Raw genomic sequence first — 16,289 nt, forward strand, 5'->3', positions numbered from 1 at the left:
TGAGGTGAGCCAAAGAATGGACAAAGATACATGCTTGATGGATATTTTGGCACATGTACTGTATAACAGCTTTTTACAAGAAGATGCATTTTGATCTTACTACAACTTGACTTGTTGTCTATAAAAGTCAGCACAAACAATGGGACAAGTTGCAGGGACTTGTTCCCTCTTGACCTTAAAGCGTCGACGAATTTACTAACCTACTAAGGCTCTGGTTATACAAGCCAATTAACTGGTGTCAATAAAATATTGAATTAGGCTGCACAATGGGTAACTTGATTCATGAAAAAAAGTTTCGTCACCATAGTCTTGTTGTCTTGTTTGATTAAAAATACTTCTGTTAATCTGGATAATCCCTTAGATGGTGATGGAGGGTGAAGTTCCCGATGAAGAATCCAGCGATGCTGCTGAAGAGGAGAGTTTGATAGCAAGGTAAACAAGTGCGGCAGTGCTTGCTCCTCAGCCCTGATCAACATCTTGCCAAGCTCGCAATCTGCTCTTTTTTTTAAAAAAAAAAATATTAACCGTCATTGACAACAAACTTCATTTTGCAATGCCACGGCCTTCATGCGTGTTCTCCCTAGTTGCACATGGCCTCCAGAACAGCTACTAAACATTTCTAATGCCACTGGGAGGGTGCAATAGAAACAATATTTAGAAAGGGTATTTTATACAACTTAAAGAGGGGTTACCTGTATTTCATGTGCAAATTTATGTTGAATACATTGTGCCCTTGTGTTGCAACTTGTAAGAAAAGTTAACAAAATGTAACAGGATCTTATTGCTTTCGTTTTGCAGCCTTCAACCCGATCAAAGGGAGAAAAGTGTGAATTGATAGATCCTTGCTGTCAGTGTTCAAGAATCAGTACACTACAACTCAACAAGTACAATCATGTAGTTTTTAAAACTAATTTCTTTATAGTAAGTTTCCTGATTTAATTCTTTTTCATTTTCCTGTGGCCAGTATTCAATTTCCAGCCAAATACCTATTCGTGGACCTTCGTCGAAATTAAATCTAACTATGCACATAGCAATTCCCTTGTCTAAAAGAGACAAATTTTTTTTAAATTAATTCTTGAGCTTTGTTTCTCCAGTGTCCGTATTGAAGAGATTTGTCAGCTTCTTGATATTCTCTTCCACTGAACAGTGTTATCTTCCCGTTTTTTTGCTTAATTTTATTGATAGACGAGAAAAAGAACCAATGAAGCACTTGTTTCAAAATGCTACATAACTGTATATTAATTCTGTACTAGTCTTTTGAATGTAATTGACAATGAAAATGATTGAAATTACCGGTACACTACTTTTCGTGTCGCTCATTTTCGTTGTCAATCACATTTCTAAATGTTCTCAATAATAATGATTAATTATTAGAATTCTTTTGAATGTGTACACTGAATTACCCGTGGCCAGGTTTAAGAATTCACTTTCTACATTTTATCAAAAAGGAGACGGATTTTAATTACATTTACTTTGTCTGCTATCAAACTGTATTGATTCTAAGTGAATTACTTCTGTGAGAAAAACTCAAACATCTAGTTACTCTTTCAAGTCAGAATGTGAAATCTGGAGTTATGTGACATATACTGCGGTTTTACTCAATTTTTTAATCATATATAACAAATTGCAATATCCACAAGTATTTATTGTAACAGGATTTTTGCAAGGGTCTTTTAAGAACAAAATACCTAAATAACCAATTTAATTCAAACTGTAATTTAAATCGTGTTTGCTCTAAGCCATAAAATATTTTGTTAAAAGTTATTGTAAATACTGTATTAAAGGTCGAGAAATTTATTGATGTTAATTTAATTACCCATGTACCGGTAGGCATTTAATTTATCCAGATCATTTTATTTAAATATTTCATTCTAAAACAACTTGTGTATGTTGTATTTTTGATTCCTGGAGAGTTTTTGCTTACGGAATGATATGATGATAAAACAAGTTCTTTGACCCCTCTATCATGAATTTCTTTATTGAGTATTTTAATGCTGGTGGATCAGAGGTCTTTCCCAAACCTGAGCCCTTGCCAGAGAAACCAAATTTTGGGCAAATATTTTTGACATACTTTCGATCATAATTTTCAAGGTTGATCTGTCTCTTTTCCATGTTTACTATTATATCAAGAGGTGTCAGTTTGTTTGCTCACTAGACAAAACTTTGAACAAACATTTTGTCAAATGGATGTGATTAATATGTACATTGTAATACAATAATGAAGTTTGTCAAAACCAGGGAGATCTACTGTGGAACCCGGTTTCTCAAACCTTCAAGGGAAATGAAAATTGGTTGAAGAAATCGGGAGTTAAGGGGGTAAAATTGCAGTGTTTGAATAAGAGAAATGAATTTAAGGGAAACAACTTTTATCATTGGGACGTGTTAAAATCGAGGGGATTGTGAAAAAGGATAGCACAGTTACAACAGTAAATGAACTTGTGGGTTACCCCTTGTTTTAATTTTCAGTATCTTTCAGCTAAACAACATGCTAACTTACGACAAGTAACCAGAACCACTGCTACCAAGATAATTTAATATTATACAGGGTTCGCATGCGCCTTGAAAGTCTTTGAATCTCAAAATAAAAATTCAAGGACTTGAAAGTCCTTGGAATTGGTTTTCGGTCCTTGAAAGTCCTTGATTTTTTTAATGAATGTCAAAAGGCTTCAAGGTAATGAGAAGACTGCCAAAATTAATGTGCTTGCTTCAGCAAGCACATTAACTGTTGATTTGGTGTAAATTTCATGAAAAGAAGTCCTTGAAATTTCCAAGAAGGGTCCTGGAAAGTCCTTAAAAAGTCCTTGAATTTTTGGCCTGAAAAAGTGTACCAACCCTGATTATACTATAAAATAGATTTAATAAAAGTTAATAAAAAGTATGGCTTTAATTGAAATTTTTTTATTGAGAACAAGGGCTAACTCCAAAAAGAAGAAAATTCACTCCCTTTACAAGGTGCTAAACTTAAGTAAAAACATTTCACGTGGCCATTGAACCCCATTTCTTCGGCTTTGCACACAATGGACTAAGACAAAAAGGGGCTGCTCATAGTATGTGCTAACATAAAATTCAACAGCCCCCTGAGCAGCAGCATAATACCGATTTGTAAAAGACACCTAGTGTTCAAAACAAAATCTTGTAAAGTGCACAAAATTTTAATGTGAATATCATTATTTCTTGGGTACACCCCAAGGATGCCTACTTTGTAAACCTGAACACCGACTAATACACATTAAAATGTCACTGGAATTTTTTAGTCTGTCAACCACCTTTTCAACAGATACATGGAAAAAATATATATAACCTTAAAAATAATAATTTTTCTAACTGTACATTATCAATGTCGACGGTCAAGAGTTTGTGATTCTTCTCTTTAACTCCTGCCACAAGAGTGACCTTTCCTTTTCAGTTCTTTTGATGACGTCTCTGTTTTCAGTTGCTCGTCTCCCCAGATATGCAAGTGCTTCACCCACTGGGCCGTAAGGAACAGACTTGTATACGCTGAAGCCTTTTTGCCCTACAACAAAATGGCAAAATAAATGTAGAGTTGCTGAATAAATTGCCAAAAAATATTGATGTGAAAGATATCAGTAATTTTGATCTCTCATTATGCTATCCAGCAGAGCTAGATATAAAGATTGCTTGAGAAGTTTGTATACCATTGTAATATTGTAACAAGCGTAAAATTAAGTGTGCCACCACCACCATAAGTTACAGTTCTTCACAATAGGTTATTGCACCCTGTCAAGCCAATTCTGCAAATTTATCCTCACCTAAAAGGAAAGAGACCTGATCACACATTCCATAGAGCTGTCCAAATGAAACCTTTCCAGCATCTTGTGCAATTCCAAGCTCCTTCATTCTGTTTCAAAAATATGAGCAGTGTGACCATAAATAACCGTAACCCTCAGTGACTTTGAGGCATTTTTTATGGTTGAAATTAAATGTCGACTGAGGGCAACTTACCTTATTATAGGAATATAACGAAGCATTTTAACAACGCGAAAAAAATTTACACGTAATAAAATTAACGCGAATTTAAGAAAAGTTCTGATTTAATGCTTATAGTAAGCGTGTTTACATCAATAAACGCGAATTTTTGAAATTTGCGCTAATAACATGTATCGTTAATTTCCTATAATAAGGTATGTTTTTTGGACACATCATTCAACGTAATGCTTCAAACTAAATCAAAACTTAATAATGGTTTTAATGTTAACCCTGCCTGTATAACTTCATACATGGTAGACTACAGGCTTGCAGAACTTTCTGAATGATGTCTACAGCAACTATAGTATTATTGTCAGTTTATTTGTACCTTTCCCTTTCCATCACAGTTTTTCAAAAGGAGTCTCTGATCCTTATAAAGTTTATGAGGGGGTCGGTTATATGTAAAAACAAGAACTGCAAGCAGTTTATAATCGTGCGGGTAATGTTTGACCACCTGACCTCTTTCAGTGCTTTGGCTTTAAGGCACGGCGCCGCACAGTAAAATCTTTAGACAAGCAGTCACTTGAGAAACACACAAGTCGTGTTTGCGTTAGTCACGGAGTGAACGTGACATGAATTTCCTTTACCACGTCATCTTTTGCTTTTTAAAACCACATGCCTAGCCGGAAAAATGCCTGCTTACGCATGCAAATATTTATTTTGTTCCGAATGTTCAATAAAATAAACCCAAACCAGTTTATTTAAAAGAAAGCCAAATCACGCCAAAATAAACAGTAGACTAAGACCATCCCATTGTGTTTCTCCGTTTAGCGTCTTCCGACAAGCTTTTGGTAATTCCCCTGACGCGATGACGTGTATCCCATGCTTTGACACATTCTTGCTGAGCTTGCAACTTACGTTTCGATAACGTTTCGATTCTCAAAATACCGTAAACTCAAAACAAAAATTGGGATATCCAGAAAATAAGTCGTTGTTTTGCAATATTTAACACGTTCCGGGTAAATTGTACGACTTGTACTCGCTCCGAGCCAAACGCTTGAGTAACACAACAATAAATATTTCACACAAACAGAGCGCAGAGTATTCAAACAGAAAATAGGTGAATGATTATTTATAGCTACAAGCGAGAGATCGCGTGACATGGGTCTGACGTAGTGGTAGTTTTAAATAGCTTGGACATGTCCAAGCGGTCTTTGTTTTCGCTATGTGATTATATTCAGCCCTCTCTTCTTGTAAAATATGGAATGAAACAAAATTATACATTTCAGAGAGCAGAGTGTTCATGTTAAACGCGAGTGATCGGCTGATCGCTATTAAATATTAAATCTTGCGTGACCGTGACAGAAGAGCGGGCTGGGCCGCGTGGGTCTGGATCGATTCACCGACAAAAAAAAAAAAAAAAAAATTCCGTGCAGATTATGAATCGGGCCCAGGCCCCGCCCGATTAAAAAGAACTACTGACAAATTTAACTACCTTTGCACTACAAGTTTAACTGATTCTTCATTATGTGAGGCCACCATAACTTCTGCTGGAGTGCGGCTAACTCTCTGTAGCACAGTTTCAACCACTTGATCGTACATTCTACATGTATTTTCATAACTGTTATGTATGGGGTCATCATAACCCATGTCGGCCGCTCGATTTCTCTCCTGTGTCATATAAGCTCCACGCACAATCTTGGCACCAAAGTAAAAACCTAGCTTGTCCATCAATTCTAAATTGGCTTTCAGTCTGTCATGGGTGTCCTGTAATAGATTGTGTAAAATAGGAATTTTGAACAGTTTAATAATAGAAAATATACCGTAAAGATCCATGTATAAGTCAAAAATCACTGTGTCAGTGTTTTGAAGCTGTCCATGCTTGTTTGTTTTCCAATAGAACTTTACTTGAACATCAAACTTAATTGACTGTATTTTTTTTTCAAAATTTGAGCTTCCTTATCTACAGGTGTGGCTTATCCATGGAACTTTACGGTATACACAAATAATTTGTGAGAAAAAAGAAAAAAGTGAGAGCCCCAGGACAAAATGCCCCCGACATAACACCCCTGGGATTCTAACATGGAATGTGTTTGCTTGTATTCTAAAACCAATTTAGTACACAATGTTTTAAGAATAAAAATATAAAGCCATTTTTTTTTCACTTGAGGGAAGTAATTTTCTTACAGGAATTTAATTACCGGTACTTTCTATATGCTTTTAAGGGGGCATAGCATTTTGACCGGTTACCAAGGAAAGAGGGTGTATGCCTATTTTCTCTCAACGCTTCATTCTACATTGATAAAATACTAAACAGTACAGTGTGACAGTTGCGAGATATACATCAATTATGTCACTTCCATGTGGGAGAGACTGGGGTCGGGTGTCTCGAGGAGTGCTTCATGTCTTCCATAAGCAGATTTCTGAACTTTAGCCCAAGGTTCTGCTGTACATGCAATTCAAGTGTTCTAAGGTTTTCCCATTTAGCCATTATTTAGCTTTTAATTTAAATTTTTTACATTCCTGTAAAAACCAAAACCATACCTTTCTGTAGCATTGATAAGTATTGTAGACCCAGGGAACATTCTTGTTGTACTTGTACTGGAGTGCTAACACCAGTTGATTAATTGAAGCCTGGAGATATGTCTGCTCTGCATCAATCACCAACCGCACATTGCGGTTTATGCATGCCTACCGAGGCAAATTTTAGTGAGCAATAAATTTAGCGATTTTCACCTACCTCCCAAAAATCGCTAAAATTAGTAGCCACTAACAAAAGTAACCTTCAGGTAATTAGGGGTGGTGAATGGTCCTTCAAAAAATGTGTGTCTCGCAAAATTTTAGCCAAATTTCAGAGGTCTCGCCGTCTCGAGTTTTTTTTTGACACCTTGGAGTCTTGATTTCTTTTGCAAGGCTAAAAGGGTCTTAAGGGCTCGCAGAAAAGATATCAGTCTCACCGTCTCGCATAGTCTCGCATTTTGATTTACCATTCGTAATTATCTGGCTGTCAAAAAATGGTAAAATAATTAGGCTTACAGTCATATGTTCTCATTGTAATTGTCCTACAATTTGTACACGATACTACCTTGGCAAATGTGTCCAGTCTTTTCAATACATTTTGAAGATGTTCATTTTGGCTGTCTTTCAAAACAGTCAGCTGCAAAAATAAACACAAAGAAAATAATCAATGTATTTATTGGCAAAACCAACAATTAATACCGGTAATGCTTATAAGCCAAGTGAACATATTCCTAATTTTTAAATTAAAAACATGCAAATTAATAACCTTTATCTTTTTGTCAAAGCCTTCTGCAAAGCTTTTGATATCCAGTCCTGCTGGCATCTCTGAGCTTGTCTCATATGGAGTTAAGTAGTCATTTAGTACATTCTAAACAAAACAGAAAATGATTATTAAATTACATTCAGACTGAAACACAAGCAACAACAATGGCAACAAACTTAAATCAAAGTACTAACAAGAGACCCTGTTACTAGGGGTGTGTGTGTGTGTGGGGGGGGGGGGAGGGCAAGTATGTATGTCCAACATCTGAATTTCAAACCTTTTCATGTCATAATTTTGAAAGATCTGCACTTCTCTGTTGAGATTTTGACACATTAAGTCTTGCCGTTTGTTATCATGTCAACAGCTTGTTGAGTACCAATTGCTAGAATTTTACCCCAACAGAGCTTTAATTGTTTGTAGCTGAGTATTAGTTCATTTAGTTTCTGTAAAAAAATATCTGTTAAACATACCATTAATGAACTGAAGAACAAAGGCAGATAATACAAATTTATTATATTAATTTGTTGTTTTACTAATAAACTTACAAGTAGCATAGGACTGCATATTGCAGTCACCTTCATTTGTGAAAATCCTCCTTCCTCTGTAAAACCATAAACAAAGCAAAATTCAGCATAATAAACATGTACGTAGATGAGAAGGAAGAGAGTGGGAGTGTGAAGATAGAAGATGGGAAATGGGAAGGAAATTGATGAAAAGTGGAAAAGAATAGGGTGGGAAGAGGCAAGGGAAGGAGTGAGGTGGCAAAGAAGAGAATGAAAATGAGAAGGAAAGGATTGTATTACAAAGTGAGAAGGTAAAAATTAATTAATATGTTTTTCTCATCCTGATCAATATTTAACTGATGATCATTTAAAATTTGGAAGTTTATGTCTATTCTGTCAATTGATCTCTTTCCAATTAACACACCTGTTTTTCCAATGCAGTTAAGGATTGCTTCTGCATTTCTATCAAACAAAGCTTCCCTGTAAGAAACATTTGAAACCATGTAATGTCATTAGTAACAATAACTACTATAATATCATAGGTGACAAAATAATTACTCCTTAATTTTGGCGCGAAATTTTAGCGTTAATTTATAATTTCACATGTGAAATTATAAAATTGCCATGGCAACGTTGTTAGCGGCAAGATGACGTCCGTAATAAAAGATGTTTTAAAGCTTAAACTTTGTATATTTTCGCTTGAATTTCATCTTAGCCAGCTAGCCTTGGCCATGTAATAAAACTTTTGATGATATTTTATATTTCAAAACGTCCAAACGACTTCTAGATTTACCGTATTTACTCGAATAAGCACCGCGGCGCTTATTAATTTTTTCGCGCCTCAAGTGCGGCGCTTATTCGAGGGCGGCGCTTATTTAAAAATTAGACGCCATAAACAATGTCATCTCGACAAAACTTCTACAGTGACTATAAAAGAAGGGTCTTTTGATTGTCAGTATTCGGCTCTTACGGAAGAAAGTAGTTGCGGTTGTTGTCCCGACAAAGTTCACTGCCTTCACAACGTTAACAGAACTACGTATTGTGAGAATTTTGGATAGAAAAAAAATGGGCGAGCGGTAGAACATAATAACTTGAACTGCAAAACATTGCTTTTGATGAAAAGGAATTTCCAAGGCTGTTTCAGAGTTGCATTGTAGTGCTATTTTTAGTTATACGGAATTCTTCCAACAAGCGCCGCATCAGGTCTGCGGCGCTTATTCGGGGGCGGCGCTTATTAACTTTTTTGTCCCAAATGCGGCGCTTAATTGAGGGCGGCGCTTATTTGGGGGCGGCGCTTATTCGAGTAAATACGGTAAGCCAATTACATAAATGGCATCGAGCGGATTTTTGAGCGTTTTACGCGGGCACTGTTTTCAGTTCATTCAAGACAAACTACTGTCATAATGTGAGAAATAAATGACAGTTGATTCTTCTTTGAAACTTTTTGTCAACAGCAAAAAGGAATCTCTAAAAGGTTTTCTTTAAAGACTAAAAAACTTGCGAACTTGAGCAAAATGTATGCTTTCAACTTTTCAAAGCTCAGAGTTTACGATGCAATATACCAGTCAAAAACCTACGATTGCAAGCGTAATTTGTCACCTATGATATTAAAATGTAATCAAATTGTATACTTGTGAAATTAGGAAATAATTTCACTTGCATTTTGTCAAAATGCTAATAATTTACCTCGCCTAAAGGCTCAGGAAATTATAAGTATTTTGACAAAACGCGCGTGAAATTATTGCCTAATTTCACTCGTCACCATTTGATTACTACTACTAATTATTTCATTACAAGTAAAAAATTTAAGTAAGACCTTGGCCTTCTTTAAAGGTCAAATGAACAGAAATTTCAAAATGCCATTTTAACCAACCAAATGCTAAAACTATCCATTATTGAGTAAAATTAAGAAAAATTTTTGCTTTCCGAGCCTTAAAGTGTGAATTACAGCAAAAAATGCGAAGATTTCCGAAGGCTTCACGAAAACGTTTTTGAATGACTGCGCACTGAAATGGAAGAAATGGAACGAGTTTGTGACGTCATAATTGGTGTTTTTGAAGACGACCGCAGACCGATTCCACAGACCGCACCGACGGCAACATCAACGACAACGTCTGGTGCAAAATGAATTTATTTTTTACTTGAGAATCTCGCAGCTTTCTGGACGCATTCTGCTTATTTATAGCTTTAAGAACTAGCTCCCGCTGAACATTCAAAGAGAGCGTTTAACCCCAAATAGAAAAACCAAAAATTAGCCGTCGTGGCTGACGTTGTCCAAAATACGCAGAATTTCGTCATTTCACGTTGTTGTTCGGCAGAGAATGGCTTTGAAGTGTACCAAGATCCAAAACGCACGTGCATAGTTAACGCGCGTGCAGAACTGCTTTGAAGTGTACCAAAATTAAAAACGCACGTGCATAGTTTACGCGCGTGCAGATAATTCTGCTCATTAACGTTAAATGCTAATGAAAAAGAACAATAGAGATTCCTGATTTGTTTTCATACCAGCGTGCATTCTACCTATGTCTCACATGATATGCAAAACGACAGCAAACAAAACTTTAAGCCTTTTTTGTGCTTTAGCTATTCTATTTAAAAAAAGAGCCTCTCTTAACAACAACCAACAATCAATCCACTGAAAAACGGCAGAACAGAACGAAATAACTGCTTGAAATGTCACTAAACACATTTATTTAGAGTTTTAAGGTGCTGTCTGCGGAATCGGTCTGCGGTCGTCTTCAAAAACACCAATTATGACGTCACAAGTTTTTATTTCCGACAATTTTTCCGAGCACTCTACGATTATGACAGCCTAAAAAAAGCATTTTTCAACTTGCAATATCTCTACGATGTAATGACCGATTGCTTTGAAACTTTGGGATATGTTTATTTGGCTCTTAATTACTAAACACATGGGCAAAAAATAACAAAAATCAAAATTTCTGTTCATTTGACCTTTAATGCTGCTTTTTAAGGTTAAGTCTGCGTTTGTGCCAGTCTTTTCACTGAAAAGCCCCGTGGGGACGTGAAATTAAATGTACGTATGTATAGTCCGTAGCATGAAAGGACTAGGAGTATTTCTACTCCCCCTGGATGGGATGCTCCATCACCGGAATACCCCTAGAGTTAAATTTGCCGGTAAGTGTCTTGCCCATGCAAGAACACAATGCAGTGCCCCAGCCAGGGTTTGAACTTGGACCGCTTGATCTGGACCACAGTGCAATAATCATTAGGCAACTGCACCATCCACAACTTGGTTTACATGATTGGCCTGTAGCCCAGGGGGGGGGGGGGGGGGTACTCTGACCCTATTTAAGGATAAAGAAAGCGAAAATTGGTTCCCCTTTTTAAGGCAAAACACAAATCTTTATAAAATCGCTTTACTAATAATTGGAGGGTTAAATCAGTTTTAAGATCCCTTGTTATTTTTCGCTTAGCTGGGCGTTAATTTTAGCTGATAGAATTTAGGTACCCCATCTAAGGATCACACCTGGAACACAATGCCAAAAGGAGCAAAAATGATACCCTATTTAAAGACCAAGAACCTCAAAAACCATACCCTACCCTGTGGCACATACCTATATAGCCCATATATGGGAGTGCCCCCCCCCCTCCCCCGCGGGGCCTGTAGAGTCTCACTTATTTGTTAATTCTACAACATCTTTATATAACCTCACCTGTCTCTAAAGTTATCATAGTCAGTAGAGAGATCCTCCTCATTTGGTACACACAGCATAGTTCCTATCCCACACTCACGCAACATTTTAATCGTGTCCTGGATAGCTGGTAAAGTCTCTCCAGCCACGAACTGGCTGTACATAGTTTTACGTAATAAAAATTCAAACAGTGTTTTTCCAAGCACTCTTTGGCCAAAGGACATGAGCTGTAGAAAAAGAATGAAAAGCTTACATTTTGTTACAATATTGTTCAGAGACTTTAACTGGCAGAATAGGGAATACAGTTGAACCCCGTTGTTTCGAACCGTTGGGGAGAACCAAAAAATAGTTCAAAATGGCGGGAAGGGCAAATACAAGGGAAATGGGTTTTAGCTCAAAATAACGGGGAATCTAAAACAACTGAGTTTGAATTAGCTAACTGTATGTCACATGGTATACATTTTACAACAGAAAAGGCACAATGGGACAGCTGCAGAATCCCCCCCCCCCCCCCCTCCCGCTCCTTCCAAAATAAAAGGGAAAAAAAGACATAAATATATATATAACACAACAATTCTTGAAAGGTAAAATGATATCAGGAAGTAAACCTTTCAAAGTAAGCACACAAAAAAGCCAGGGCCAGCCCTTATTATCTTTAATTTATGGTTGCATAGGGGGTACTTATGGGGTAGGGCCGGCGGGGGATAGATAGTTGAAATATAATTAATTCAGGCAACAAAAATGCTTTTATGAACTAATGCTATAGATATCGCTGTTTCTCCAAGTGCGACCTGATCGAATTCAAGCTTGGCGCTAAAACATTTAACCGTCGGCTACCATCCTGAAAATAAAAAACACAATATTCCTTACGTACCACCATACTCTTTCTCGCCACAACATCATACGAACACAGTTTCAGAACGAAAAGGGAGCGCAGTATATCGCTTGCTCTCTTTACAGCAAATATTCGAGTACCATCGTTGAAGAGAACTTGCTCCTCAGCTAGAGTATTCCCGGGAGAATTGTGACCAGCACTTGTCGAAGGAGTCTGAATTACGTGTGCCCGAAATAGAACTGCTGCGCTTCGAAAGAAGCGAACGCGTGATCGAACGAAAGAAATGTCGCGAATATGTCTCAGAATTGACATAATGACTAGCTGGTAGCAAGTCGTTTATAAGAAATTCAAACGTATCATGGTTTCCACGTAGTGGATTTCTCATCAGTGAAAGTCTGTGATGAAAGCTGCGTAAAGAGATTTGTGTTTGACCAGTTGAAAACCTGTTTTTCTTGTTGTCTGGCATGTTCTCCCACACACTTGGCAGTCTTTCAGCATTCAAAGAGTCGGGCTAATTATCAAGCGTGGCTGTTCACCAAGATAGTTACATATTTCAGTCATTTAGTTTTACCAGAATGGGGTTATCAAAAATGTAGAAAAATAAATAAGGCAACCACAATTAAAGCAGACGGTCAGAGTGCTTGCGTGACATCATGTTTGGAAAGTAAATCACGCAAACGGTTTCAGATATCTAGTCACGTACGTATAAAGGCTGGCTTTCACTAGACTGCAAAACAGTCGTACCGTCTTTTGCGAACGCGCTCGGTCTTCGAACGAGAGCGAGAGGTCTGGAGCCGATGTCAAAACTGTGAGTGAGACTGCGGGCGGGCGAGGCTCGCAAAACGATCGGCGCTTTGCGCTTTCGATTAGCGCTTTCTTCAACGACTTAAGAGAAAAAACGACTGTTTTGCAGTCTTGGCTTTCACGGGGGACGGAGCAAGAGTTTGAGGTATCGTTAGTAATCAGAGTCGTAAGAGCGCTTACGACCTAGTGAAATATGAAAATCGGAGTCGTAAGCAGAGTCATGCAGGGGCGGATACAGGGGGGGGGGGGGGGTGGATAGGGTGGATATCCATGCAAGCACTCTGACCGTCTGCTTTAATTGTGGTTGCCTTATTTATTTTTCTACATTTTCCATACCAAAGGAGCATAATTTGAACAAATGAGCATAATTTAAGCATTTTTTTGGACAAAAAAACGAACATTGCAAGGAACATAAAATGCCCGTTTTCCTAGCATAATCGGGACGGGCCTAGCTGGGACACGGCTTGCTGATAGCTATCAGTATGATTAGCATTACGACTGTTGTTAGTGTGCTAGACTAACCAATATAAAAAATTGCCTTTCACTGACTTGATTTGCATCGTTGATGTAATTACAGTCTTGCATCGCTCTTTAAAATGATTAAGTTTTCCTTTCTTGCCATCTTGAGACTAAGATTTTGCACAATTTTCCCAAATATATTTTTGAGTTTAAGACCGTTACATGAAGAGTAAATACCTCCACATCCTCGGAGACCCAGGGGCAGTTAGTGGGGGCGACGGGCAGCTTATCGGGACAACGGGATTTTCGGGCGAAAGTTTACAACATAGAGCGTAACAGCCCCTGGGCACTTTGTCTTACCGAACCAGTTCCAGAAGCGTTTGAACTCCTTCCTCCTGATTGGCCACAAAAATATTTTTGTGGCCAATCAGCGACGAGGACCGGCCAGGAGACTCTGATGTCTTCTTACACGAAGTTGTTTTCCTCATAGACTCGTCGTGGATGCTCTGCCCATCAATCGGATGCTATTACATGGAGAGTCTCAGAAAAAAATAGGCCTTAGACGACTGCCAGTCCTACACTGTTAGTTGCGCGCTTTTTAATAGTTATTCGAGTAAACAACAATTTTTATTATTTTTCTCGGTCGTTGCCCGACTTCTGGAACTTGCCACGGTCTGGGTACTTCACTGCACGGGCCACGCGTTAGCGAAGATATCGCTGTCGTCACCTATTGTTATTTTGTTGCCAGCTTGACAGTTAAAACAAAGGGTTTTTGTTTAATTTGTTGGATATTTAAATAACAAAAACAAAACTTATAAACAAGAGGTGCTCGCGTATAGCTTTAAAAACTTTTGGTTTCCTTGCGCTATGCTACATTTAACATATTCCCAGGCCTCGTTGCTTTGTTTTTGTTTTGCTTTTTTATCTGAGACCCACGTAGTATCATCCGATGGACGGGCTTAACAACAACGACGAGTCTATGAGGAAAACAACTTCGTGTAAGAAGACGTCAGAGTCGCTCTTCTGGTCAACCTCACTGATTATATTTTTGTGGCCAATCAAGAGGAAAGGAGTTCAAACACTTCTGGAACTGGTTCGGTAAGACAAAGTGCCCAGGGGCTGTTACGCTCTATGTTGTAAACTTTCGCCCGAAAATCCCGTTGTCCCGATAAGCTGCACGTCGCCCCCACTAACTGCCCCTGGGTCTCCGAGGATGATACCTCCATAGAACTTAGATCAGATTGTCTAAGTAATAAGTAAAGCAGTCAAACAGAACCTACCTTCATACTATTGAGCACGAATGTGTCGTACGAACATAACTTCAAAACAAACATTGCTCGTAACAGTTCACTAGTCTGTTTAGATCTGTATGCAGTCTGTAGTTGATTCCACTCGAAAGTGAGCTCTGAGTCCCTATAATCGCCATTTTCTTGAGTAAAAATTGTCCCGTCATTTGCTGTGGTGTATTTAAGCCTTGTTTGAGCTCGAACCGCTACAATACGACCATGAAAAATAGACCTTTCTGTTTTCCCAGCTGTGGACCCGTACGATATGCGCTGATAGTTCATTAACGGGCGAGATATTCGACGAAAAAGCGACGAAGACATCGCCATTTTCTTTTCGCAGTGCTCTCCAGCAGTTGAAAACAAAATGTCGATGTCACGGAAGACGAAGCTAGAAGTCGACTAATTTGCATTTCTTTAATTCATTTGAATCTAGTTTATATGTAAAAACCGCAGGCTATGATATTATTAAAACTGGTTGCGTACGGAATTAATAATAAGCCTAGAAAACTTTTAAGACTAGGTATGCTATCCTAACAGGAAATATGCGAGAGACACAACAAAGCTTTAAATAGGAGTGAAATTTGTAGAAATTTTGAAATTTGTAGCCCTCTTCAATATGTGCCGATAGTTCATTATCGGGCGAGATATTCGACGAAAAAGCGACGAAGACATCGCCATTTTCTTTTCGCTTGCTCTCCAGCAGTTGAAAACAAAATGTCGATGTCACAGACGGCGAAGTCGACTAATTTACATTTCTTTAGTTAATTTGAATCTAGTTTATATGTAAAAACCGCAAGCTATGATATTATTAAAACATGTTGCGCACAGAATTAATAATAAGCCTATATAGAAACTTTTGAAACTAGGAATGCTATCCTTACTGTAAATATGCTAGAGACAATAAAAAGCTTTAAATAGGAGTGAAATTTTAGAAACTTATTCAAATGATTATTGATAAGCTTTTTTTAATGATCAAGTCACGGTCTAAGTATTTTTGGCGCCTAGAGGCGCCCTTGAACGAGTGCGGCCCTTTATATCGAAAGAAACTGCAATTCAAATTTATAACGCTTTAATTATGCCACATTGATTAATGCAGCCCTGTCTGGGACATCCTCGGAGACCCAGGGGCAGTTAGTGGGGCGAAACGAAGGAAAACCGGGCAGAAATCGTAGCGACGAAAGTTTTCAAGTTCGTGCCGTACTTGAAAACTTTCGTCGCTACGATTTCTGCCCGGTTTTCCTTCGTTTCGCCCCATTAACTGCCCCTGGGTCTCCAAGGATGTGTCTGGGACTGTTTGAGTGGTTACTTGTCTGAGTTATAAGCCCCATCTACCCAAACCAAGCACCAATTATTTGAAACGAAGCTTCTCTCACAACGGGGCTGTTATGGAATAACCTGCCCAAATGCCTAAAAATGCTGTATCTGTTAATAATTTGAAGCAAATCATAAAGAAGGTAGCTGATATATCGGATTCCCACACGGCAATCATGTAAAGCAGTTGTAATTAGTTTTAGTTTTTTACTTAAGCTTAATAAA

The 16,289-nt window shown here is 38.0% G+C and overlaps 2 protein-coding genes across 5 annotated transcripts in view; one reads left to right on the top strand and one right to left on the bottom strand.

The window, feature by feature from the left end:
* The window catches only part of LOC144645420 (uncharacterized), a 120,608-nt gene that overhangs the window by 2,950 nt on the left and 101,369 nt on the right, over window positions 1-16,289 (top strand). For 2 of the 3 annotated variants that reach the window (XR_013569267.1, XR_013569269.1), the window contains exons 7-8: window positions 362-432; window positions 799-1,233. Coding sequence is in view for 1 of the 3 variants with exons in the window: in XM_078504999.1 (XP_078361125.1) it covers window positions 362-432; window positions 799-835 (108 nt within the window). In the remaining 2 variants the exon portion in view is untranslated. Of the gene's footprint in view, window positions 1-361; window positions 433-798; window positions 1,881-16,289 lie in introns of those variants that run through there. The other variant, XM_078504999.1, reaches the window with a different exon arrangement.
* LOC144645340 (hydroxyproline dehydrogenase-like) lies at window positions 2,705-15,135 on the bottom strand. Of its 2 annotated transcripts, none has more exons than XM_078504884.1 (10): window positions 14,748-15,135; window positions 11,391-11,596; window positions 8,138-8,193; window positions 7,756-7,811; window positions 7,214-7,315; window positions 7,013-7,084; window positions 6,472-6,618; window positions 5,423-5,694; window positions 3,771-3,859; window positions 2,705-3,514 (listed from the first exon to the last, which is right to left on the bottom strand). In XM_078504884.1, the coding sequence occupies exons 1-10, from the start codon at window positions 15,078-15,080 to the stop codon at window positions 3,348-3,350; spliced, it is 1,500 nt and encodes a 499-aa protein (XP_078361010.1). In that variant the 5' UTR covers window positions 15,081-15,135; the 3' UTR covers window positions 2,705-3,347. The 2 variants fall into 2 exon arrangements, with proteins under 2 accessions (XP_078361010.1, XP_078361011.1); XM_078504885.1 differs by lacking the exon at window positions 14,748-15,135 and adding an exon at window positions 12,244-12,734.

The sequence above is a fragment of the Oculina patagonica genome, chromosome 3 (genome assembly GCF_052425735.1).
Source record: "Oculina patagonica isolate OP01 chromosome 3, crgOcupat, whole genome shotgun sequence".
Classification (NCBI taxonomy): domain Eukaryota; kingdom Metazoa; phylum Cnidaria; class Anthozoa; order Scleractinia; family Oculinidae; genus Oculina; species Oculina patagonica.